Source organism: Eufriesea mexicana, unplaced genomic scaffold, assembly GCF_001483705.2.
Source record: "Eufriesea mexicana isolate 0111107269 unplaced genomic scaffold, ASM148370v2 scaffold507, whole genome shotgun sequence".
Taxonomy (NCBI): domain Eukaryota; kingdom Metazoa; phylum Arthropoda; class Insecta; order Hymenoptera; family Apidae; genus Eufriesea; species Eufriesea mexicana.
Window position 1 is genome coordinate 1,130,271 of NW_016908664.1, and position 24,597 is coordinate 1,154,867.

The window sequence follows — 24,597 nt, forward strand, 5'->3', positions numbered from 1 at the left end:
ACTTTAACACCGCTACGAATAATGCAACGCACTTATGACTGTGACGCAACCATTAATCTCTTGGCGTTGAACTCTGATTCGTTCCCTCGGTTCTGATTTTCAAGAAAATTTCGAATATCTTGGACCAGGAAAGAAGTCAGATCGTCGTGGTCCTTGTGATCCTTAATCGTAGAATCCCCGAAGCTTCTAGCGTTCAGAATCCATCGTCAAGAGGTTGAACGACTTCATATTTTTATTAACAGTATCACGGAGTCATAGACGGGTAATTAAATGGCCAGATTTTCTTTCCAGCCAATGAATCTTCATGTTCAGGTCGCACAGTACCTACAGCCTCCAACACGACAACTGCACCTCATCTACTACCGCCGAGTACGACGTCAATGACGACATTACCTCAGCTATTATCTCAGCCGCAACCGGTTGCGATGCCTCAATTCATCCTAGCGTCCGGTCAATTGGTCCAAGGCATTCAAGGGGCTCAGCTTCTTATCCCTACGTCGCAAGGTAAGCCTTCTGTTTCTTATGTCTTTGCGCCCTTTCAGCTCTCGAAACGAGCATTGAACGACTCCCATTAGAGGATCGGCCGTGTACCAAGTAAGGCCGTCATCGTTGGACGTGTCACGTAAACTGATTGTCCGTCAAACCCTTTGTGAATCCGACTTACAGGGAACCGTTGAGTTAGGCTGAATCACGGTAGTTTCGAATAATAAACAGATTTAATTTCTCGGGTGGAATGTATCTTATCCCATCGTAAACGCGTCGAATACGTTCGAATACGGTGCAAAGCAGCTTCCAAAGGGAATTAGAGAATTCGGTCCGTTATTTTTACGCATTTTAATTGCTTCTCGGCGAGTCCGATTAATAGTAAACAATAGATCAGTGTCACTTGGACGAGGAGTCGTATTGACGTTAGACCAGATGGACTTTAAATGAATTTTTCCCAGATTATCGCAATTCGGTTTACACGTCGCGTCATCCTTCCTTTTTCCAAACTCACAAAGTGGTCGGCTGCCTCCAACCGGTCCAAGCTGTCGAGCTCCCGAAAACATTCGAGGCGGGTAATCGCAGCCTCACCTGGGAAATTTAATTAAACGTCGCCAAGAGAGAGAAAGAGAAAGCGGGAGACAGAGAGAGAGAGAGAGAGAGAGAGAGAGAGAGAAAGAGAGAAGGAGATGGAAGGCGAGAGAGATAAAGGGCCCAAGAGGAGAGAGTAGACCGGGTATCCCGTAGCTATCAGTAAACCAACAAGAAATCTCCAACAATAACCCTCGCACTAAGTACCTTCGAATTTCGGGGCATAAATCAGTCCGAGTGGTCTCATCGTGAAATCTGCACGATGTGCCAGCGCATAATGTTGTGCAATCAAGATGTGCCGATGTATATATACACACACACATACATATAATATATACACACATATATACACGTATAATATATAATATCATATCGACTATCTCTGACCAGCTCGGACTAAGGCTCGCCCCGTCGTCCATACTTAGTGGTCCTAGACTAGCCTGGCGAGCAGAGGGCAAACTCTGCAACTAATTTCAATGTATAATTAACGTCTCACTACCCCTTTCCAGACCCACGAATAACCACCCCTCGCCTCCTCGGGTCCGCTCCTCCTACTCTAACCCTAGTACTCTCCCTGGCTGGACATCACAGCTCCGCGGATTCGGCCGCTATTATATCGATTGCGGTTCGCGCTAACTTCGTTTCTACCAAGTTGGGTTTCTATTCTGGCAATTGAGAGCGAGAGAGAAAGAGGCTGCCACGGAACCAGAGGAAGACAGGTGGATATAGGGGTAAGGGGCTGGATCGAGAGAGAAGAAGAGACACAGGCTGGCTAAGGGGTGGTAAAGAGGGGCAAGGAGAACTTTGCGAGTCCGCCTAAGTGGATTGAAGTTCGTGGATATGGACCAGTCCTGCTAGGATGACGAGTTACGTGGTGGCAAATAATGTTTGCACTGCTTTTCGGCACAATCGATGGTAACTGACTAACGACTGATCGCTTCCCGATAAACGTCCCGCTGCCAAGAAACAGGAACACCTGTCTTACCTGTCGGTCCGACACTTTTCCTCGGGTTACCCATACGGATTTATCGATGAGACTCGACTATGCGAATCACTTGAGTCGGAGACTGGGATTTTGTCATGCAGAAAATAGAGGACCGTTATATATGTAGTACGCTGCTTTGCGACTCATTTGACGTATTGAACTTTTGCGCCAATTCGTCACGGGTATATATCAGGCGCGGGAATCCAAGGTGGATTCTACGAGGAATAATTTTACAGTCGGAACGTGATTGAAAGAAATAATGACTGAATGTTTTATCATCGCTAGGCAGTAGGTCATGAGGATCCGGATCATTGGCAACGCAAATAACGTTGGGCACTTTAGAATGCTCGTTCAAGAATAAGCTCGTGGAAGAGTTGTCAGGTGTACGTGTTATTCTCGTCGGGAAATTGAAGAAGCTTGAAAAAGACACGGGTCAGGGGAGTAAATCTTGTCTCCATTATAAATCGCAATTCGACGGGCTAATCTTAACGCGCGTTACATTATCCACCTGGGAACGTCATAGTCTTCCTTCTTTTAACCGGCACCATCTTTCTTTCCTCGAAGCATGCGTTAATTCTACGATCGATACGTTCGATTAGGCTTGGAGACGTACCTCGAGAGTACAGGGGATGCTGCTACAGTTATGGTTGGATCGTTCACGGTGCATTTTCACGGAACGCGAGGGAAAAAGCAGCGAGATTATGGCAGATTGCGGCGACACGTGGAAATAAAAGTCGTTCCATGATATATTATCGTGGAATATCGCGACTGAACTAAACGTTAATCGGATTGTCAGTTGACCTTACCTCAGAACGCGAAACTTTTATGGCTGTTCGGAATACGGGATTTGCTTAGCTTAGCTATAGGTACCAACACGGGTACGTACTCATGATCAGTAATCATATTAAGCGCGTGTACAGGGTAATCAGATTAGCGGAGCTGGAGGTAATCCCGAAACTATTCTAAGTATGATTAGGCGTCCTTCTCGCAGCCTAGTCCAGTGCCAGTACCTGTACCCACTATTAAGATGACGATAATAGTTTGCCAACTACGCTGGCCTGCGAGGTTACCTGCCCTATGGGTTGCCTAATAATCCCTCTATGAGACTCTGATAACTTTACTACCCATCCTGGATCAACGACGCGTGGACTACGTTCATAATGGAAATGAAGTATCTATTGATTCGAGACACGTTCGTACGGGGATGGGCCAAAGATAGAATTATCAAGCTCGGTCTTGCCTCCGTGAATGTCGCTGCATCCCACGTTATTAACCTTTCTTTCTCTCGTTATTCTACCAGGAATCGTCACGCAAACTATCCTGACTATGCCCGTCAGTCTTGTCACGAATAATCAAATGGTGAACCTGGCGCTGAACAGCGGCCAAGTGGTGTCTACGACCGTGGCGAACCTTCAGTCTATCCCTCAGCCGCAAAACGTGTTGAATACGTCGCCTAGCAACGGCGAATTCACAGGTAAGGCAAAGGATAACGCAATTTTCTGTCAAAAAAGATTATTAAAATTTCGCGAAATGACGTAATCCTAGCTTCGACTGATCTTGATCTCGCAAAGTGAATCGGAAAGTTGAGACGTAACGTTCAATCATAGTCCGTGGCATTCCATTGTCCAAGATCAGTCGACTCTAAATTCTCGTATGACACTCGATTCGATCACGCTTTTCTCTTTCGCGTGACAGTTCCAACAAGTCCCAGCTTAGCGACCGGATTAGGAATAAGTCCCGCCGCCTTGCCACACCTTCTGAACAACAGCTCGGCCAGCCAGCAACTTCTGAACGCGATGCAGCCTCAGCAACTGCTTCAGGCCGCGCAAGCCTCAGCAGCAAGGGCATCGACACAGCTCTCACATGAATCATTACACGGTACGTAGATCCTCGGCCATGGAACAAATTTACTCGCATCCCGCTTTCATCAACCCCCTGAGAATACTTTGAAAAATGATCAATCCGGTTTATGAAATAAGCATCTTCGTTTCTTCGGGGTAATTGGATTATTTCCCGGCTTTCGACTACGAAATCCTATTAATAGATCGTTCTGATAATTTAATCAGCGACGTATACATATTTAGAGAATCGTTTCCACCGGGGAACTTTATGCTCGATTCCGTGGTTAAAAATTCAGCGAGACATTTTTAGACGGTATTATTTCATCCCCAATACTGATCGCAAAAACCTCATATTCGAATCAGTTATACTTTATTGACGGTGATTAGAATTCGCGTTGGTTCAGAAGTAGTTCGCGAACGGCAAATAAACCTGGCGACCTGCGTCTCTCGATAATTGACAATTTCTTCAATTAGCATGTCCAATCCGCGAATTTTCCAGTCACCTTCGTCAACCGGTCTCACGCGACTAAGCAGCAACAGATGCACCGAAGTGCTTTCTCCTTCCGTTCCCTTCGATAAGCTGCGGAAAATAATCAGTCCGCCGACATTTCGCTCGTTTGCTTCAATTATTATCCATGAACGGCCACAGGGTAGGGTCTCGTCGTTCCACCGCTCCGAAGCCAGAATACTTTTTCCCCGGAGGAATTTTGATTTACCCGGGTTTCGTCAATAACTAACACCGCCTCCCGTCTCCGATATCCTCCACCCAGACGATCCCGTTGCCGGCCAGTAACAATACAAACGAGTTCTGGAGCCGCGTGGACGATATACGAGCAAAACCGCGGGTCCCCGTGAAGGTGGAAAGGGCTTAACCGGCGCAAGATCAGCGGAACAAGCAGAATAATTCCCCGATAGCAAGCGATCTCGTTAAGAAAGTATTCCGTGGCGGCGGCGTTTCTTCCACTAATTAGACTCTAAAGTGTCCCGATCCGAGAGAGACGCGGCTAGGAGAAAGAAGGAGAAGCCGGGTCTCATTATTAAGTGCATAATTGGCGTGCAAAGAGAGGCATGGAGCATTGTCGTTGCTACTGGTTGAGCTACTAATCCGTTACTACCACCCCCTGTGTCCCTCACAGCCGACGGAGAAGCATCACAGAGAGAGGCCCGAGCAATCGTCGCCTTTGAACGAGTCCGTGGCATCCGCAGCATCGGCTCTGAACAGACTGGCAGCCAGCAACGGAGAAATCACGATCACGACCACGCACGCACCCAGTGGAGCCGGTGTGAAGGCCTCGCCGAGCAGCATGCACAATCCCGTAAAGGAGGAGGAGGATCTGAATGATTCGTCTAGTAAGATCATTCGTATTTTATTCTTACTCTCCAAACCGTTCCACGGCGCGTTTGGCAGTTTCTTGCGCAAGCGTTGCAAAGAGAGGGTCAATCTTACGCGTGCAGGGGTGGGAAAGTGTTAAGCAGCTGATGAGAGGAAGATCAGTGTATATACTGAGTATTGTACTGGGATCTGAATGATTCGTCTAGTAAGATCATTCTTATTTTGTTCTTACTCTCGAAACCGTTCTACGGTGTGTTTGACAGTTTCTTGCGCAAGCGTTGCAAAGAGAAGGTCCATCTTACGCGTACAGGGGTGGGAAAGTGTCAAGCAGCTGATGAGAGGAAGATCAGTGTATATACTGAGTACTGTAGTTAGATCTGAATGATTCGTCTACTATGATCTTTTGTATTTTATTCTTATTCTCGAAACCGTTCTACGGTGTGTTTGGCAGTTTCTTGCGCAAGCGTTGCAAAGAGAGGGTCAATCTAACGCGTGTAGGGGTGGGAAAGTGTTAAGCGGCTGATGAGAGAAAGATCAGTGTATATACTGAGTACTGTAGTTAGATCTGAATGATTCGTCTACTAAGATCTTTTGTATTTTATTCTTATTCTCGAAACCGTTCTACGGTGTGTTTGGCAGTTTCTTGCGCAAGCGTTGCAAAGAGAGGGTCAATCTAACGCGTGTAGGGGTGGGAAAGTGTTAAGCAGCTGATGAGAGGAAGATCAGTGTATATACTGAGTACTGTAGTTAGATCTGAATGATTCGTCTACTATGATCTTTTGTATTTTATTCTTACTCCCCAAACCGTTCTAGGATGTGTTTGGCAGTTTCTTGCGCAAGCTTTGGAAAGGGAGGGTCAATGTTATAATCTCATCACGCATACAGTGGTGGGGAAGTGTTAAGTAGCTGATGAGAGGACGATCAGTGTATAATATACTGAATACTGTACCGAGTTGAGTAATAAGTAGCGTCGATTTTTAGAGTCGATGATTGTTTTTCAATGGTATGAATATTCTTACTTAATGCTAGAATCAGTGGGAGTCTGATATTAGAGATATCAATGATTCGACCTATATTTTCGCGTATTTTAGTAAGTCACGTGTGGAGGAACACTCGTAGATAAATTATTTCGTTTGCTCGTCGCTCGAAATTGCTACCACGATCGAAATAAGAGATCCAGATGAGCATAGATAGATACGAATGAATATTGATCAGGTAGAGAGACGAGCTGATGAAACTATTTCAATGATACTACCGAGAATCGAGCCCAGAGAAGGAATTGATCGTTGGGTCCGGTACAAGGACGCCCGAGTCGTGCACAATCCCATAATTACGTTAGAACGCGTTGCAATCTGATAATTACGTTGACCGATGAGAATCGTGTTTACCAGGAAGAAACTTTTCACCGGCGTCATTATAAATTCAGCCATTCTTCCTGCCTCGTTGCCTCGAATTACGTTTCCTTCCTTCGCCGATTCAACATTTAACGTGCGGTCAAAGTCGATAAATAATAATGTTGTCGGCTCCGGCCGCACCGCGAAGCTCTTAATAATCCTAATAGGATATCGTACAATGCACGGCTCATTACGGTGTATTAGATCGTTGCCTCGCTGCCTTCTGGGAAGCCATAAAGATTACAGGGACCGGTGCACGTAACCTCCACCACTCGCCGGACAATAATTTTAATAATTCACAATCATTGCTTAGACTGGCACTCCGTCATTCCGCGTGCCACGATCGAATAATCGTTCGACGTATCGAGCCTAACGATTCTCAATTGCTCGTGCCACGTTACTTGATAAATCTCTGGCTTTGTTAACCCATCTCGTGCCGATCCTTGAGCGACGATTCGTAAATTCAGATAGAAGAGGAGGCTAGATCGCTTAGTTTGCCTCGACCAATATGGCGTACAATGGGGTGTAAATTTTGAGGGACGATCGACGATTTCGCGCCCCTATCATCCGTCTTTGTAGTTCACTGCGAGAAGTCGCAGAGGTTCGTTAACTCGACGTCGTATGAAGTACCCTTAACTTTTATACATCCTCAGTATTAACGAACAATGTAGTCTCGTGTACGAATAACAGTTGAAAAAGAGGTCTATGAAAAATTTCTATCGCATTCTACGCTTTTGCAAACAGTATAGTGAGTTTGCATTAGGTGGTAGTTACCTCGACGCATGGAAAATCATTCAAATATAATGTAGATAGTGTCAAAAGAAGAATACAAGAAAGGAATAATTTCCTTTCTCTTCGGTTTTGTAATACAATTAAAATTTGGTTTATTATCAGGTAGAAGAAGCCTCGATTTTGAATCCTCCATCAAATATATTCAAAATTGCGTTAAAAAATAGCATTGCCAGATTCGAAAATGGACATTTTCTCGATTTATTCCATTACGACAAAATTGACAGAGTGTAGCCAAGTGTTTCTCGTAGAAAGAATTGCAGATGTAGCACCGTGTATGGATTATTAAAAAATTGGCATTTTCAACAAAATTATCTCTTCTCTGATTACTTCTCCCTTGAACGCAAAGGCGATCGAGGTAACGTTGTTACCAAGAAACGTTCGATTCCATTTCGGTATGCAGAGGATTACCGATTTTTATCCGGCTGTTCGTTAAAATATCATAACGAATATAATGCATCCGCGGTATTAAATTCTTTAAAAGCCTTCACGGGTATTTCATTAAAATCACATCCGCGCGTAAACGAGTCGTTTTAACGATTCGCGTTCCTCCCCATCGCGTCGCGAAAGTTACGCTTCCTTCTATCACTTGGCGAAAATGGCGGCGCGTTCCTCGAAACGGGACAACTCGGGGATCGTGGAAGTCGAGAAAGACCGTGGAACAGTGACGTTTTTGCCCGTTCCAGTGATTCCCGTGTTCGATTGGAAATTAATGATCGTAGGAACAGCGCGTCGTGGAAGAAGGATTGGCAGTTTATTGCACGACGCAGAAAGTAGCTCGAGCTGATCGAGATTGCGGAGCATGTGGCCACCTCTGTTGCGTACGTGTACATTCGGGGTGACAGATTTACGAGAGAAATCGGTGTAGTTAAAGCTGCTTTAATCAAGGCTCCCGATGTCATTAGGCAGACCCTCGATAGAGCTCTGAGACATCCCAAATTGATCCGGAAGTCGATGGAAAACTCGGATGATCCTCGCCAAAGCTGTTCTTGCTGGAATGGAGGCAGATTTTAGCGACAGACTAGGGAGCAACAGAAAATATTTTATTTAACTTGGTGATTCTAATACAGTTTAATACACTTTCAACCCTCGTAGCATTTTATAAGCTTTCTTGGCAGTGTTTAGGAATATTCAGAAAAATTATACTCTTTTTGAGGTGTCTGTTAGGATTATCGCGTTGCTGTTAAAAATTGCGATATTTTCACGCGTTTTTCTTGACTTTTTGATTTTGTTCAGTCGAATGCGCGACGAGAAAAGGATCTTATCAGCTAGTTTAACCAGTGAGCGATGTTTGAGAACGAAAGGAGAGATTTCGAAACTATAATTGCAGATCAGGTGATAAGTAACGACGCCACGAACATTAATCTGGACGAGATCAAGGAGTTCGCGAAGGTGTTCAAGTTTCGCAGATTGTCGCTGGGTCTGACGCAGACACAGGTGGGACAGGCCCTGAGCGTGACAGAGGGGCCAGCTTACAGCCAAAGTGCCATATGCAGGTGAGTGTACGACGTCTCGTCGTTTTCCCTTTGTTATTTTTTTCTCTTTCACCTTCTGCTATCACCAACTTGAAACGGACGTCGCTGATGAGACATGGATATGGAGAGCGACAATAGGTTATCATAAGACAGTGTGCCAGGTCACTGGAAATGGCCGGGGTAAAAGAGGGATCGAATGTTCCTCGTCTGGCTGCTAACAATCTATACATTTCTAGACCACGCTGAATCTCGATGACGTCTTCCTTCTTTTAGAGAAATCGGGGATACTCGTGGAAGGTTCCCAAAACTGACGGGTCAGGCCTCTTTTATTCTGTCCTATGTCCAAACTAAATTGGCCATTCAACCATTGCACGAATTCCTGACGTTCAGCTACTCTGTTAATCTCTTTCTTTGCCCTTCTGCTTCGTGTTCCCTATGTAAATGCATATACTTGCGGGAAATAATTCGTTGTTTCGAACACGCGTGGTCCTAAGTGACCAATTCATTTTGGACATAGCGCTGTCGCGAACAGAGTTAGCCATCGCGAGTTGTCTCGGTTCAGTTGTGCTCATGTTGCGTACCTTGTTCGCGCTCGGCGCTCTTCGAGTACAGATTCTGAGAGAACGTCGTTGGATTTTCATGTGATCGTACTATGTGAGAAATGTATAATGTGTAATCTACCACGGTGGTTCCTGGCCGTGTCCCCGTTCTTCGATACTCCGTCTGCCATCTTGACGATTCAATTTTTCAGAAACGAGAACGAAAGGGACCACCGTGGTAATGCTAGTGGCAAGTAGAAACACTGTTTCTACATCCTAGTATTGTTATCGTGACGACTAATTTAAGCATTGGTGATTGTTTCCCAGTGCCCTGGCTACCCAGATGTATGCCTCGCAGATTGCCTCTCAGCAGCAAGCTACGTACGTTCACCCCTCATACTATTTAATTTACCTAAAAATCTAAAACTTTTAAAATCCTCTGGAAGCATAGCAGTTATACCCAAGCATGCTATTCCGTACATTTGGTATCGTCGTGTGCATTTAAAGGCGTACGAGTAGCTCAGAATCAGTGTTACCGAACGAACCGATCGAATCTATAGGTTAATTTACTTTCTTTTCTCCTTTTCTCTCATTTCTTCGATACCATAAGTAAAGCGTGTACGAATATACATCACGATTTTACGTTTCTTTTTTCCGATCTCTCTCTCTCTCTCTCTCTCTTTCTCTCTCTCTCTTTTTCTCACTCTCTCTCTTTCTCTCGTCCTCATCTCTTTCTTCCGTTTTTCTGTCCAATGTCTGCCGGCCTTCTCTGTTCGGTTCCTCGCGTTTCGTTGAACGAAACGTGTCGCTTTTCTCACACGTCTTAGCACATATGGGGCATATTTGGGTATAGCTGCTAAAGCACTATCACTAATTTCTAACTCCGTTTCTTGGCAATAAATGAGATGCAATAAAGGAGTACTTTTGAAATTTAACGATTTCTTCGAGCCAGGGCATTGGCAAACTTGGGCATGATGTGGCCAACGTGCGAGTACACGTTAACGATACCGCGATGATGGACGTCCGTCGACGAGAGTGTGTTCCTTTTGTAGACGATTTTCGTCTTCTAGTTTTTTATTTTCATTTTTTTTTTTTTTTTTTTTTTTTTCTTTTTCCTTTTTTTTTTTTAGTGTCCGAAGAACGAGAATCATAACTTGTTGTTGGCTTTAGATTCGAAAAGTTGGACATCACGCCAAAGAGCGCGCAAAAGATAAAACCAGTCCTCGAAAGGTGGATGAAAACGGCTGAAGAGAGGTGAGTTGTACTTCTGGGATATCAAATTTCAGATTCAAATCCGTTCCATGATCAGCGCAATGATCGTTAAGACATGCACGAGACACATGGTGCGCGCAATGAGAAAATTACTAGAGGAATAGCTTCGAGTCATAAGTATCTGCATGAAACGATTCGCTTCCAAGTTTTTAACTATCCATCACCTGTCCAAACCACGAATTCATCGTTTCATCGTAGCGGAATATCAAATAGCCGATTTTTCAATCTCTTCGCAAATACTCTGAAATGAAAAAGAGCGAAGAACGTAACCGAAATTGTTTCATCGATTTAAAACGGATAAGACATCCCGGCCCTTTCCGAATTTTCAGGGAATCGCTTCTATATATGACTTAAATCGTGTTAACCTAAATTTACCAATCTTCTAAATTCCCGCGCATACCCCCGAAATTACAAATACCGATCTCATCAAACGAAACGCTTGAAATTTTTAGTAGATTCAAAAATTATTTCCGAACGTAGATTTATCTAAGTCTCGGATGAAATATCTTCCAACATGCCATAAATTCTCTCATATATTTCCCCAAAATCGTAAATATAGATCATATCGGACAAAGTGCTCTTATTTTCGCGTTACTTAGAAAATTATTTCCGAGCATACATCTACCAAAGTCCTGGGCCAAGTATCTTCCTCGATGCCCTAAATCTATTAATATCAAGGAATCTGATTTTTGGGTAAAAATCTCACGATTTCCTCGGGAACGAATCTCCGGCGTAAACCCTTTGACCTACAACCACGTGCGAGGCTCGTGGTCAAGTTTTCGGGTCAAAATAGATTATCACGTTCCTGGCACGTGGTACGTCGGTCGGGTCGAAACTGATTATTACGGGCCTGGCCCGTGGTACGTCGGTCGGGCCAAACATAAACACCACGTGTCACGCCCATGGTTTGTTGATGTGCCCCACGTAAGTCGTGTGCGATTGGTACAACTTAAGGCAAATTTGCCGAGCCGTGGAGTGGCTCGAAGGCTCGGCAGTTCTGTTTACGTTTTGGCACCACGCTGTTGAATCTTAAATCGTAAGGCAAGGGGTTAATATGTGAAAAGAAATTTGGAATTAAAAGATAGATTTTGTCTCGATCACGTTCGAAGTTTTCCAGCATGTCCAAAAGTCCCTCATATACCATCAAAATCGCAAATATCCACCTTATCGGTCAAAATGCTTTTATTTTCTCATTACTTAGAAAATATTTTCCAAGCATACGTCTACCAAAGTCCTACACCAAGTATCCTCCCTCAAGCCCAAAATTCATTAGTATCAAGGAACCTCTGATTTTTCGATCAAAATCTTACGATTGGTTTACGACTCCAAAAACACACCGCCTTGCCGATTTCTTGGGGGACGAAATTCCGGTGTTAATGTGTGAAAAGAAATTTGGAATTAAAAGATAGATTTTGTCTCGATCACGTTCGACGTTTTCCAGCATGCCCAAAATTTCCTCATATACCATAAAAATCGCAAATATCCACCTTATCGGTCAAAATGCTTTTATTTTCTCATTACTTAGAAAATATTTTCCAAGCATACGTCTCCTAAAGTCCTACACCAAGTTTCCTCCCTGATGCCCAAAATTCATTAGTATCTGATTTTTCGATCAAAGTCTCACGATTGGTTCACGATTCCAAAGACACCGCCTCGCCGATTGCTTGGGGAACGAAACTCCGGAGTTAATGTGTGAAAAGAAATTTGGAATTAAAAGATAGATTTGGTCTCGATCACGTTCGAAATTTTCCAGCATGTCCAAAAGTCCCTCATATACCATCAAAATCGCAAATATCCATCTTATCGGACAAAATGCTTTTATTTTCTCATTACTTAGAAAATATTTTCCAAGCATACGTCTACCAAAGTCCTAGACCAAGTATCCTCCCTGATGCCCAAAATTCATTAGTATCAAGGAACCTCTGATTTTTCGATCAAAGTCTCACGATTGGTTCACGATTCCAAAGACACACCGCCTCGCCGATTTCTTGGGGAACGTATCTCCGGAGTTAATTTGTGAAGAGAAATTCTGCATTAAAAGACAGATTTTGTCTGGATCACGTTCGAGATTGCGGTTTTTACGAGGCGTGCCGTTGAACGCGATTATCCAACCGATCGTCCAACAGGATCTCAAGCGGTGTCCAAGAGCGTGTGAACGCGTGCGTGCTAATTGGTAATTCGCTAATTGAATCCACCTGATTAATTGCAGATCCGCGTCTAATAAATACGCGGAATGTTAATTAGAATGGGGGAAACCGTTAGCGGGGCCGAGCTCCGTGCCGCTACAGGTACCGCCGGTTTCATTCGTGTCGCGAAAGAAGTCGCCTATCGGCTTCCTCCTTCGAGGTATCGGTTTTGCCCGTGCACCAACGTGCTCGCACACCGACACCGGCCGCGATTTTCTGCGAACCGCTGTATCAGGGTCCGTAATTAGCGAAATTCAAAGTTTAATTCATCGTACGACCGCGGTTGCCGATACGACCGGCCTCATAACGAACGTCGCGACCGATTTATATTCCCTGGCCACGGGAATTCTTGCGCACCTCTCGTTTTAACGCGTTATTGCCCGTATCCTTGTTACTTCGCTTCTTGCGTGGATAAGTCCGCAAATAACGGAGCCTCGATCTTGTATCATCGGTAGTTCGATGCTCGAATTCGTCGTGGCTCGCGAAATATTCGCGATAAAATTCGCCATTCGAAGGGGGGATATATCAGATGCTGTATTTACGATATTCCTTCGTTTCTTGAAATTATTCCCATACGTGGAATCCATCTCGCGTGCCACGCGACATCCTGTATAGTTGCCGATTTCTCTGCGTTCGAGGGAATTCGATTCATCATCGAAACATCCAGCCACGAAAAATTCCCGGTTACACGGTATTTAGAGACGCGTTTTATGACTCGAATGCTAACACCGCGAAAACGCGCGCGTTTAATTAATGACGGTTTCTCATGCAGTATCTATCCTTCCTCCCACCATCAATTCCCCACTTTAATATCCGCGAAGCTGGCGGACGAGAGGCCATAACTGGCGAATATTTGTATTTAAACCGCCGTACGATGCGCATCTTACGTGATCCCGCGATTAGCATTCATATTCGCGCGGGCAAACGAGCGACGTTTAATTGGCATCGGGATCTAGAAGCGTCGATCGGCCGAATTTTACGAGCCGGCGACGCCTAACACGGTTTATGGTTTCGATTTCACCGTGGTGCTGTTTTATTGTCGGTGAAAAGCGAGGCAAGTATATATACGCGTGTTATATTCCGAAAAAAAAGGAAAAAAAAGGAAATATACAAACACGTACTACGATTACGGGAAAGTGTTATAAAACATACGTGTATATATATGCACGCATATATAAAGGTATATATGTATGCATGTATGCGTATATTTATATATATAGCGTATCGAGGTATGCAGCATGTATCTCGACCGTGAACCGGATGATTCGATGACAGGAGCACGCGGTCATTTCTCTTTCCGCGGCCGAGCCGGCAACAATGACCCATTCCGCATTCCCGCGGCGTAGCATCAACAGATTTTCCCAAAACGAACAAAATGATTTGTTGACTGTGCATTAACACCTTCGCGCGGCGAAACAGCGAATCATCCCGCCGCTATTGGCCCGGAACCGTTTCCCCGTTTAATGATTCGTTCCTTGATTACGCGTCCGTTCAAAACGAAAAGCGAAAGTTCGCTCCGATTTTCCCTTTCTCCCCGTGTCACGCGACTGCTTCCACGGGGGGCGCCGCAAGATGGAGGATTACTCGGACCCCAAATTTTCTGCGAGAAATCGCGCGATTAAATTCGCGAAATTTAAAAAGAAATTTTCTTTTTGCAGAAAGTTTGTATATACTTGTACCGTCATTTTATGATGCTATCTTCGTCGAGTTGTATGTATATATTACATTTCCGAGGAATTATGTTTTATAATATGACAGCGAGGGGGTGTAAACTGCACTCCCTTTATTAATTATGTGCGGTAACTATTTATTGACGCGAGAACCCGCGGTATAATAATCATCGAGGAGGAGTAGAAAGTCTATTCGTTACTGCATCGATCTATTTAATTACCTTCTTAACTGAGGGAATTACAGAACCTCGAAATTGTGAAGAAAGCAACGATCCATTCAACGAGATTATCATACTCGTGATAAAATAAAATAATACGCGTATTAACGCCCGCGACTCAAACCTCCATCTCCCATATTAAACTGTTAAGCCAAAGAAACCCGAGGAATTATGTTTTATAATATAATATTGAGGGAGTATAAACTGCACTCCCCCAATTATGTGCGGTAACGTCTATGTATTGACGCGGGGATCCGTGGTATAATAATTCGTTACTGTATCGATCTATTTAATTATCTTCTTAAGTAAAGGAATTACAGAACCTCGAAACTGGGAAGAAGGCAACGATCCATCCAACGAGATTATCATATTCGTGATAAAATAAAATAAAATAATACGCGTTAATTTGCCCACGATTTAAACCTCGATCTCCCGTATTAAATTGTTAAACCAAAGAAACCCGAGGAATTATGTTTTGTAATATGATAATGAAGGGGTGTAAACTGCATTCCCTTAATTATGTGTAGTAAGGTCTATTTTTTGATTCGAGGATCCGCGGTATAATAATCGTCGCGTACAATAATTCATTACTGTATCGATCTATCTAATTATCTTCTTAACTGAGGGAATTACAAAACCTCGAAATTAGGAAATTATGTTTTATAATATGCTAGTGAGGAAGCATGAATTGCACCTCCTCAATTATGTGCTGTAACGTCTATTTATGGATTTGAGATCCGCGGTATAATAATCGTCGCGTACAATAATTCATTACTGTATCGATCTATCTAATGATCTTCTTAACTGAGGGAATTACAAGACTTCGAAATTAGGAAATTATGTTTTATAATATCCTAGTGAGGATGTATGAATTGCACCCCCTCAATTATGTGCTGTAACGTCTATTTATTGATTCGAGATCCGCGGTATAATAATCGTCGCGTACAATAATTCATTTATTGTATCGATCTATCTAATTATCTCCTTAACTAAGAGAACTACAGAACCTTGAAATTGGGAGATTATGTTTTATAATATGCTAGTGAGGAAGCATGAATTGCACCCCCTCAATTATGTGCTCTAACGTCTATTTATTGATTCGAGGATCCGCGGTATAATAATCGTGGCGTACAATAATTCATTACTGTATCGATCTATCTAATGATCTTCTTAACCAAGGGGATTACAGGACCTCGAAATTGGGAAGAAAATAACTATCCATCCAACGAGATTATTATACTCGTGACAAAATAAAATAATACGCGTTAATACGCCCACGACTCAAACCTCGATCTCCCGTATTAAACTGTTAAACGACAGAAACGAACGGAACCGGACCAGAAATGACCAGAGTTCACCGGAATGATCTGATTTCGCTATCCGCGCGAATATTTCGAAATCAGCCGCCGCGCGCCATTGAAACATTCTTTCGCAACGCGATACGTCCAATTACCAGCGTTTCGAAACACCCGTCTCTAATCAACCCACCCACTTCTTCCACCCTCTCTCTCTCTCTCTCCCGCCGACGACAAAAAAAGGAAGAGCTGGAAAAAAGACAGGAAAAAGGCAAAGCGAAATAATTGAACTGGAACTGGATTTCAAAGGAACTCCGCTGGAAACCGCGCGAGGAGAGGCTGGACGTGGAAGGATTACGAGCTGGCCAGATCCGTCAGCCTGTTAACCCGGCGGACTATTATCCAACCGATTCGATGACGGTTTAAGCACGGTCATTTCTCTTTCCGCGCGCGCACCGAGCGAGCAACAATGACCCATCCCGCATTCTCGCGGCATAGAAGTAAGCGCGACCGTGCCGGCCGCGTCCGGGAAAAATGAAAGCGGCTAGTTTATGCGGTGCACGTGCACGATTTATCTGCCGAGTAATTAAACTGTGGACTAATTAAAATCAGGTTTCTGATGTACCCCTCCCTGCTGCTGCTCCCGCCCGCGCCCCGCGATTCCTGTCGTTTCTTCTCCTCCTCCTTTCGCTGCCTCCTTCCTCCTCCAACCCGCTTCGCGACCTGTCTCTCCCTCTCCCTCTCTCTCTCTTTCTCTCTCTCCTTCCACGATCTCCTTCGACTTACACACGCTCGCGTAAACGCTAACACTCTCCAATCCATGGTGTACACCCACGCCGATCTCTCCCCCTTTCTCTCTCTTTTTCTCTCTTCTCTCTCTCTCTCTCTCTCTCTCTCTCTCTCTCTCTCTCTCTCTCTCTCTCTCTCCCTGTCTCTCGGTACCCTGTATACTTCCTCGTCTATTGCGAAGTTAGCCTGCGTTTTCTGTTTCCTTCTACTTTTCCAGCACCTCCAGCTGCCGCAGCTGTTTCGGTACAGGCTCTCTCTATCTGTCTCTCGCTCTGTCCTCGTCCCACGCACCGTACTCGTCGCACCTCGTCGCGAGTTCGCGAGGTAAATATGTATATACCCGCGCACGGCCCCGACGAGATTTAGGTGGGCTCGTTTAATGCCCGTCCGGTAAGGAGTTTCTAATAAATATTCGATTAGCTGATTTATTCCGCCGCGAGCCAGCCGCTGGTTTAGAGAATCGGACACCCTCGGATGACTAAGCACGATTCCAACCTGTCTCTGATAGCGCGTGCTCCTCGTGATTCATGTTTGAAAAAAAGGCAGGACGGGAAAGGAGAAAGAAGGGAAAAAGGGAAAACGAGACGAGCATTGTCTTGGCGAGCGACACGTCAGCCCAGCGTAGGTTCCTTCCATTATTTTTCTCCTCTTTCGCTCCTCGACGACGACGTTTAATTCCCCGCTTCCTCTTGCTTATTCTCTCGCCCCCTCGCGGATTAAACCTCGCCGCCGCTGCGTCCCGACGCCGTCCTTGTCCCGCGCTCTGCCTCCATCTCGCGCCCCTTCGCGCCCCTTTCGCACCCCTTTCGCCCCCTTTCGTTTGGCTTCTCACCTATGCGGGAATACGTGCTCGAGCTAACCCTCGACGCCGGTTTGATTCCGCGTTTTCTGCGCCCTCCACCACCGTCCTCCTCGTCGATCCGCGCGACATCGTCAACGGCGTTTCCTCTTCTTCTGTCAGCTTTTCTCGCCTGCAATACACGCCCGCGATAATAACGTTTCCTTTAGAAGGCGGAAGGGGTTATTAAGATTATTGAAAGCGGTGGTAAATTGCCGAGAGAGAAGCAATTACGATATTTGTGACCGGGTTCAAAGCGGTCGCCTTTTAATTCGCCACGCGTGTTGTCCGTTCTCCAAGCTTCGTGCTTTCTTTTGTAATTTTTGTTTTGTCTTCTTCCACGTTTCCTGTGTTTCTTTTTTTCTTTTTGGAGTGTTCCTTTGTCGACGTTTGTGATATTAATTAGGAAAGAGGGCGGTGTTCTTTGGTGGACGGTTAAAATGGGAGTAATGCGGTGAAATTGGAAAGTTTATTTGTCGTTTTTGGAAAATCGCGTTCCAGCGATACTAATTTTGCTCGAGCTTTTTAATATTTTCTTAATGGGCGAATTCGCGTTTCGGTGTGTGCACCGGGGCTCGAAGCTTCGGCAGACTTCCATATCAATAACACGAATGTAATCAATAAACCGGGTGACGCCAAAAATAAAGCTCTTTTGTAGGAAAAATGTAATTACCGTATGGTTAATTTTAATCACCTACCCTCGGACGTTAAACACGGGGAACAAAGCAGGATGAGGGGATTCTTCTATCAAATTAATAAATTTTCCCACTTCTTCTCGCTAATTAAGTCATCGGTCGCGCCGCTGCAAAGCGATGGCCAACAATCACCGAAAAACCAATCTGTTAACCGATGCAGGCATACTCGAACGAGTCTCGAGAGGTCTAAGAAACGTTGCATAAAAATTATCGGTATACGAGCGAAATTTAATTAAAATCAATAATCGAACGAGTTAATAAAATTGCTTCCTATTTTTCTTAGTCGTCATTCAAGTACTTCCTATATTTTTCTAACCCCTTGCATTCGGCAATTTTTAGAATAATTATGAATATTTATATTAAGAATATTTAAGAAAAATAGTAATTCGAAGACTTTGTACTATAAAATTAAGGATATTTTTAAAACGATAAATAAGAAATCGTTTAGAAATTAGGACGTGGAATTATTCGTAGAATTATCGTTGGGTAATTTTGAATTTTATATATTAATTAACATCCATCTTTAAAATCGTATTAAGTGGCGACTGCGGGTCGCCCCTCGTGTGCAAAGGGTTAATCATTATAATATTCAGTGCATCTCCAAAAATTGCATAGCCTCTGTCACAAATATTTTTTAAAAGGAAGCTGCTTGTTACCCGAATAAAAATTAATACGTTTAAATTTTTCCTCGCGTTGTTGTTAAAAATATATTTTTCTTGTAACGAAGAACTTTCGTGGTGCAAGAAAACGGACAAATAATTTCCCCAATTATTACAATCAAAATTATCATTCGTAATATTATCTTCCACTATGCAATACGACAAAACTACCCTCCCATTCGTAAAGGGTTAAAAGTCCATGTCAATCTTCGCCTATTGCTTCTTATTCATTATTCAAATACTTCCTATATATTTTTAATCATTATACCATTCAACGTATCTCCAGAAATTGTATAGCCTCTCTCACGAATATTTCTTAAAAGGAAACTGTTTGTTACGCGAATAAGTATGAATAAATTCGCGTTATTGTCAAAAATATATTTTTCTTGTAACGAAGAACTTTCGTGGTGCAAGAAAACGGACAAATAATTTCCCCGATTATTACAATCAAAATTATCATTCGTAATATTATCTTCCACTATGCAATACGACAAAACTACCCTCCCATTCGTAAAGGGTTAAAAGTCCATGTCAATCTTCGCCTATTGCTTCTTATTCATTATTCAAATACTTCCTATATATTTTTAATCATTATACCATTCAACGTATCTCCAGAAATTGTATAGCCTCTCTCACGAATATTTCTTAAAAGGAAACTGTTTGTTACGCGAATAAGTATGAATAAATTCGCGTTATTGTCAAAAATATATTTTTCTTGTAACGAAGAACTTTCGTGGTGCAAGAAAACAGACAAATAATTTCCCCGATTACTACAATCAAAATTATCATTCGTAATATTATCTTCCACTATGCAATACGACGAAACTACCCTCCCATTCGTGGAGGATGAAAAATCCATGTTAGTGTACGCCAGGGACTTAGAATATCTCAACGATCGCTGACACCTCGCCCCGGTAAAAGCATCCACACATAGAACATACACACACCCGCGCGAAATAGTTCCTTCTTCGACGCTACCTCATCAGCATCTAAACGCCCCATTCATTTTTCCCTATTAAACAGCGGAAAAACGACGCCTCGATCGTGGACGTATCGCCGCGTACCACCCTTCGCCCCGTGGCCGGTCGTTCGTCAGCCACCCCCGTTGAAAACTCACCCCCCGTTGGCTGGTTTCGAAGCATCGGTTCTTCGCGCTCGCCGGCTTCTCCATTAGCATATTGTTTTCGCGGATTCGACGAAATATCACCGCGCGATGCTAATGGCTCGGCCTGCACTTTTTTCGGCGGGGCCCCGACAGTTGGTCATACGGAGTTAAATTAAAAACATAAATTCCACAGCGGCGTCCACCTACGGCTCTACCCCGTCGGCCGGCTCCGTGTGTTGTGCGCGTCGGGACGCCCGACCCTTCCTCTCCTTCGCACCCCGTCGCGCGCCTATCCTCTCTCCCTTTCCTTCCACCCTTTCTCCGCGTTTCGCTCGTTTAGCCGCGATTCCCAGCGGAAGTTCTCCTGTTTACGGTTACGAGGTTTTTTCGAAGCGACGCTTCGATCGCTAATTTCATTTGCGCCACGGCGACGTCGCGATGCCCTCGCGTCGCTCTCCGGCCGTTCCATTCGGCAAAGTTCGTCGGCCAGGGACGCGGGCCAATCAGTCAGGGGGATGAATGTCTCGCAAAACGCCGGCTTTTCTCCCCTCTTCCTCCTGTTTGTCTATTCTTTCACCTTCCCGCCGCTCTTTTTCCCCATTTACCTTACCCCCTCTCGCACCCCACTTTCGTTTGCTCTTCCTTTTCTTCCTTTCTTTTCCCCTCGCCGTTTTTTCCCATGATTGGCTAGGGCGCTGAAACGAACGGGTTAACACGGTCACTGTCGGATTAGCTGTGTGCAACCTGTCCACGGTGATATAATAAGGAGTTTGCTTTGTCACAGTGTGCGAGTAACGTGTGTAAACGGGTAGAAATAAAAATGGATACTCCAAGAATATGTATGTTTCAACTCTGTGATTCCGATCTCGGTGACAAGTGATTATCGCAGTGATTAACAATCGAGCTGTCCCCGTTACAGTTAACGTGTTAATTGAATCTCTCAACTGCTTGGTACATTAGTCGGATGCTAGTGCTTTCTTCAGCTATGGAATTCCTATTTTTCGTAGCCACTGAGCGTTTCCGAGCAGGAATTAAATTCGGTTGGGTCGAATTAATCTTAGCAATTAACCCTCTGCACTCGAGGGGCGCCTCTCAGTCGCCATTTAATCAAATTCTAAAGATAGATGTTAATTATTGTATGAAATTCAACGATGCTTGGAATATCGAAGTAAAATAATTCTACGTCTTAATATGCATACGATTTCTTGTTTACCGTTTTGGAAATGTTCTCGATTTTATGACAGAAAGTCTTCGAATTATTATTTCCCTGTAACGAAAAGATCGCCGAGTGCAAAGGTTAACCCTTCAGTCGCCATTTGATGAAATTTTGTAACTCGGTATTCGTTAATGCGTGAAATTTCAGATAATGTAACGGTGTACGAGGTTTCGAGATCAAATAATTCTGCGTGTTTATTATTCACTGCTCAGAAAAATGTCGTCAGCTTTGTAACAGGAAATCTTTGAACTCCTATTCTTCTTTAGGGTTGAAAGTTCATAGTACGAGATTAATACGAAGGTGACGAAGCATCAGAAGGCAAAGAATCGTTGGCAAATTGAATTATTATGAATTGATCATTGGAATATCGGTGAGAGGAAAATTCGGTTCTCGCGACGAAGTCGATTTTTACAACGTGGTCGATCCTCGTCCTGTTCCCTCGCCCAGTCAGGGCTTTTCCATAGTGTATTCATCGACACCATCGACGTTCATTCCGAATTTCGATTCTCCCTTCAAAATTCTATTCGTTTCTTCGTTTTTCTCACTCTTAGTTCCGATTTAATCTGTTGATGAGATGCGTAGTTTTAATGTCAGGGTGGATTTCGTGGAATGAAAACAAGAATAGTGAGTTTGATTACAGGCAAAATAACGGGCTACAGCTGACGGATCTGATCGGGGTGGAAACGAGCAAGAAACGGAAGCGACGAACTTCCTTCACGCCGCAGGCTTTGGAAATGCTGAACGCTCACTTCAACAGAAACACTCATCCTAATGGTAAGTTTTCCTATTCTACTTATGCCTGGTACACTATGAATTACGAACCATAATCGGTCTCTCGAGTGATCTCTGTAAATAACTGTATATTTTCTTAACTCGTTGCATAGCTGACATAATATTTCAGAAAAAGAGAATTTGCCTGGTATTAAATTAGAATATTAAATCCTGCGCACCATTTTTGACATTAAATTTAATATAATTTCTCTATTGATAAATATCTATATTTTACCTCATTTAACTCGTTGCGTGGATGACATAATATTTTAGAAGAAGAGAATTTGGCCATTATTAATCCCTTGGCTACTATGGGCGTCTATAGGCGCTTGGAAATTTTGCGTTGTGACACATGAGGCGCCTATGGGCGTTTAGAAATTTTATATTTGTGACACGGAGGACGCCTGTAGGCGCTTAGAAAATTTGCATTAGGGACACATAGGGGGCCTATAGGCGCTTAGAAATTTTGCGTTTGACACGAAGGGCGCCTATGGGCGCTTAGAAATTTTACATTTGTGACAAGGAGGACGCCTATAGACGCTTAGAAATTTTGCGTTGTGACACGGAAGGCGTCTATAGGCGTTCGGTGTAGTTTAGCTTTCTGACACGGAGGGCGCTTGTTTTCACAAAAATGGCGCACATCGTATCTCAATTCTTGCCGTATAGCACGGTCTCTACGTGTCAAAATCTGCTATAGTCAAGGGGTTAAAATAGCGTAGAATAGAAACGCACCATTTTCTTTCTTGTTTTTCCTGTGTCTCTTTTAATTTTAAGTGAAGTAAGGATTAAATTTGTGGCGGCATCATCCTCACCCTGGTTAATAGATGGATTCCTAATTGAAGGAGGTTCGAGGACTTTCTTCCAAGGCCTCGAAAAATCCTTCCGTTTTCTATGTATAAAATTTACCAATATTCCAATAGTATCCCCGTCTAAAGCAGGGCTTGCTAGATAGTCTTACCGATGAGTCCACTAGTGGGCCGAGGACGAAATCATCCCTCTTTTCCTTTCTTCCCTTCCAGCACCATCGCTGCGTCCAGGATACCTACCTGTCACCAGCCGACGACAATAATCGTGGGAGAGGACCTCCCCACAAATTTAATTCACGAATATTAATCTCTCCGAGTTAATTCTGGGGAGATCCCAGTCAATTCAATTACAGTTTTAAGTAGAGACACTGTATGTTTTGAAAATCTAAGATAAATCTAACAAAAGCTAGTAGAGTATTTGCGAATTAATCCACGGATCGTTTTTCCGCGTGGTGTTTCAGGTAACGAAATCACGAACCTGGCGCAGTGTCTCGGCTACGACCGAGAAGTGATCAGGATTTGGTTCTGCAACAAGAGGCAATCGCAGAAGAACGCGGATAGGATGTTAGCGAAGGACGTGAAATAGACGTGGGCAGAGATTTATCGCGAATGGAACCAGTGACGAAGAAAGCACATAGAAGAGGCGAGAAATGAAGAAAAGCTTTAAGGACTCGAGTTTACGTTGCACGGATGTATTCCACGAGATTCGAATCGATCGCCACGCCGAAGCCAGGGACAAATCGATGAATTTCGCATGAATGGGGATTTTAAATGCTGAGACGGTGGGCGGGCGGGGTGCAGGGGAAGGATCACCGAATCTCGGCGTCGCGTTAATAAAATAATTCCGACAAATCAGCGCGTTCGAAAAGAATCGACTTTAAAAAGTCATGTTCCACGAGGTCAGCCAGCGGGGCCATGAATTTTTAAAGCCGCGCTCTCGACGATCGATGTAAAGATCATTGTGATTGCAGGCGTATACGAGACCTATCTGTAAATAGTTTTAACCTACGGTTAATGTGATGTACAGGAGTCGAGCGTTTAACGTTGATAATTGCCTTAATCGCCATCGTCTTATCCGGTATTCGCTAAACGATGAAAAATGAAATCGGTTAAATATTGGAAGATTTTGTTGACGATGAAATTTGGTCGGTACGGTTCTTTTTACCGGCAGCCGGTAAGGAAGCGACTGACGATAATACGTATGTACGAGAGGTGCGCGGAGTGCCGAAAACGTCGGGTTGAAACAGGACGGTATTTTTTCTCGGGGTCGGGACGGAATCCCGAAGATTTCGGGACCCCGAAAGTATTCGGGATCCCGAAAATATCCGAGATTCCCTAAGATGTCCGGGATTTCCGAAAATTTGAAGAACTGCCACTACGGTATTCGTTTTGTTGAATATCAGGCGGTTCTTAAAATTTCTGGGCATCCCGAACGTTCTCAGAATCCTGACGTTTTCGGAATTGTGCATACCTTTGATGTACAAAAATATATTTATCGACGAACGGTACACGAGGCGTTATCGGCGAGTGGTAAAACAGGGATTCGGAGTTGGCGGGATTTTTAAAAGGAAAAGATTCCCGGATCTCGATCGAAGTTCGTGTATCGTTTGTCGCGAGACAGAACGCGGTAAGACGTAAATCAAACAC

The 24,597-nt window shown here is 43.9% G+C and overlaps 1 protein-coding gene across 1 annotated transcript in view; it reads left to right on the top strand.

Moving 5' to 3' along the window:
- Window positions 1-23,918, top strand: part of pdm3 (POU-domain protein pdm3) — a 212,192-nt gene extending 188,274 nt beyond the window's left edge. Inside the window, 10 exon segments of the mRNA XM_017897496.1 lie at window positions 292-504; window positions 3,360-3,533; window positions 3,755-3,888; window positions 3,890-3,937; window positions 5,037-5,250; window positions 8,747-8,912; window positions 9,758-9,811; window positions 10,601-10,684; window positions 22,014-22,147; window positions 23,412-23,918. Coding sequence (XP_017752985.1) covers window positions 292-504; window positions 3,360-3,533; window positions 3,755-3,888; window positions 3,890-3,937; window positions 5,037-5,250; window positions 8,747-8,912; window positions 9,758-9,811; window positions 10,601-10,684; window positions 22,014-22,147; window positions 23,412-23,536 — 1,346 coding nt within the window. The 3' untranslated portion in view covers window positions 23,537-23,918.
- Window positions 23,919-24,597: the final 679 nt, after the last annotated feature.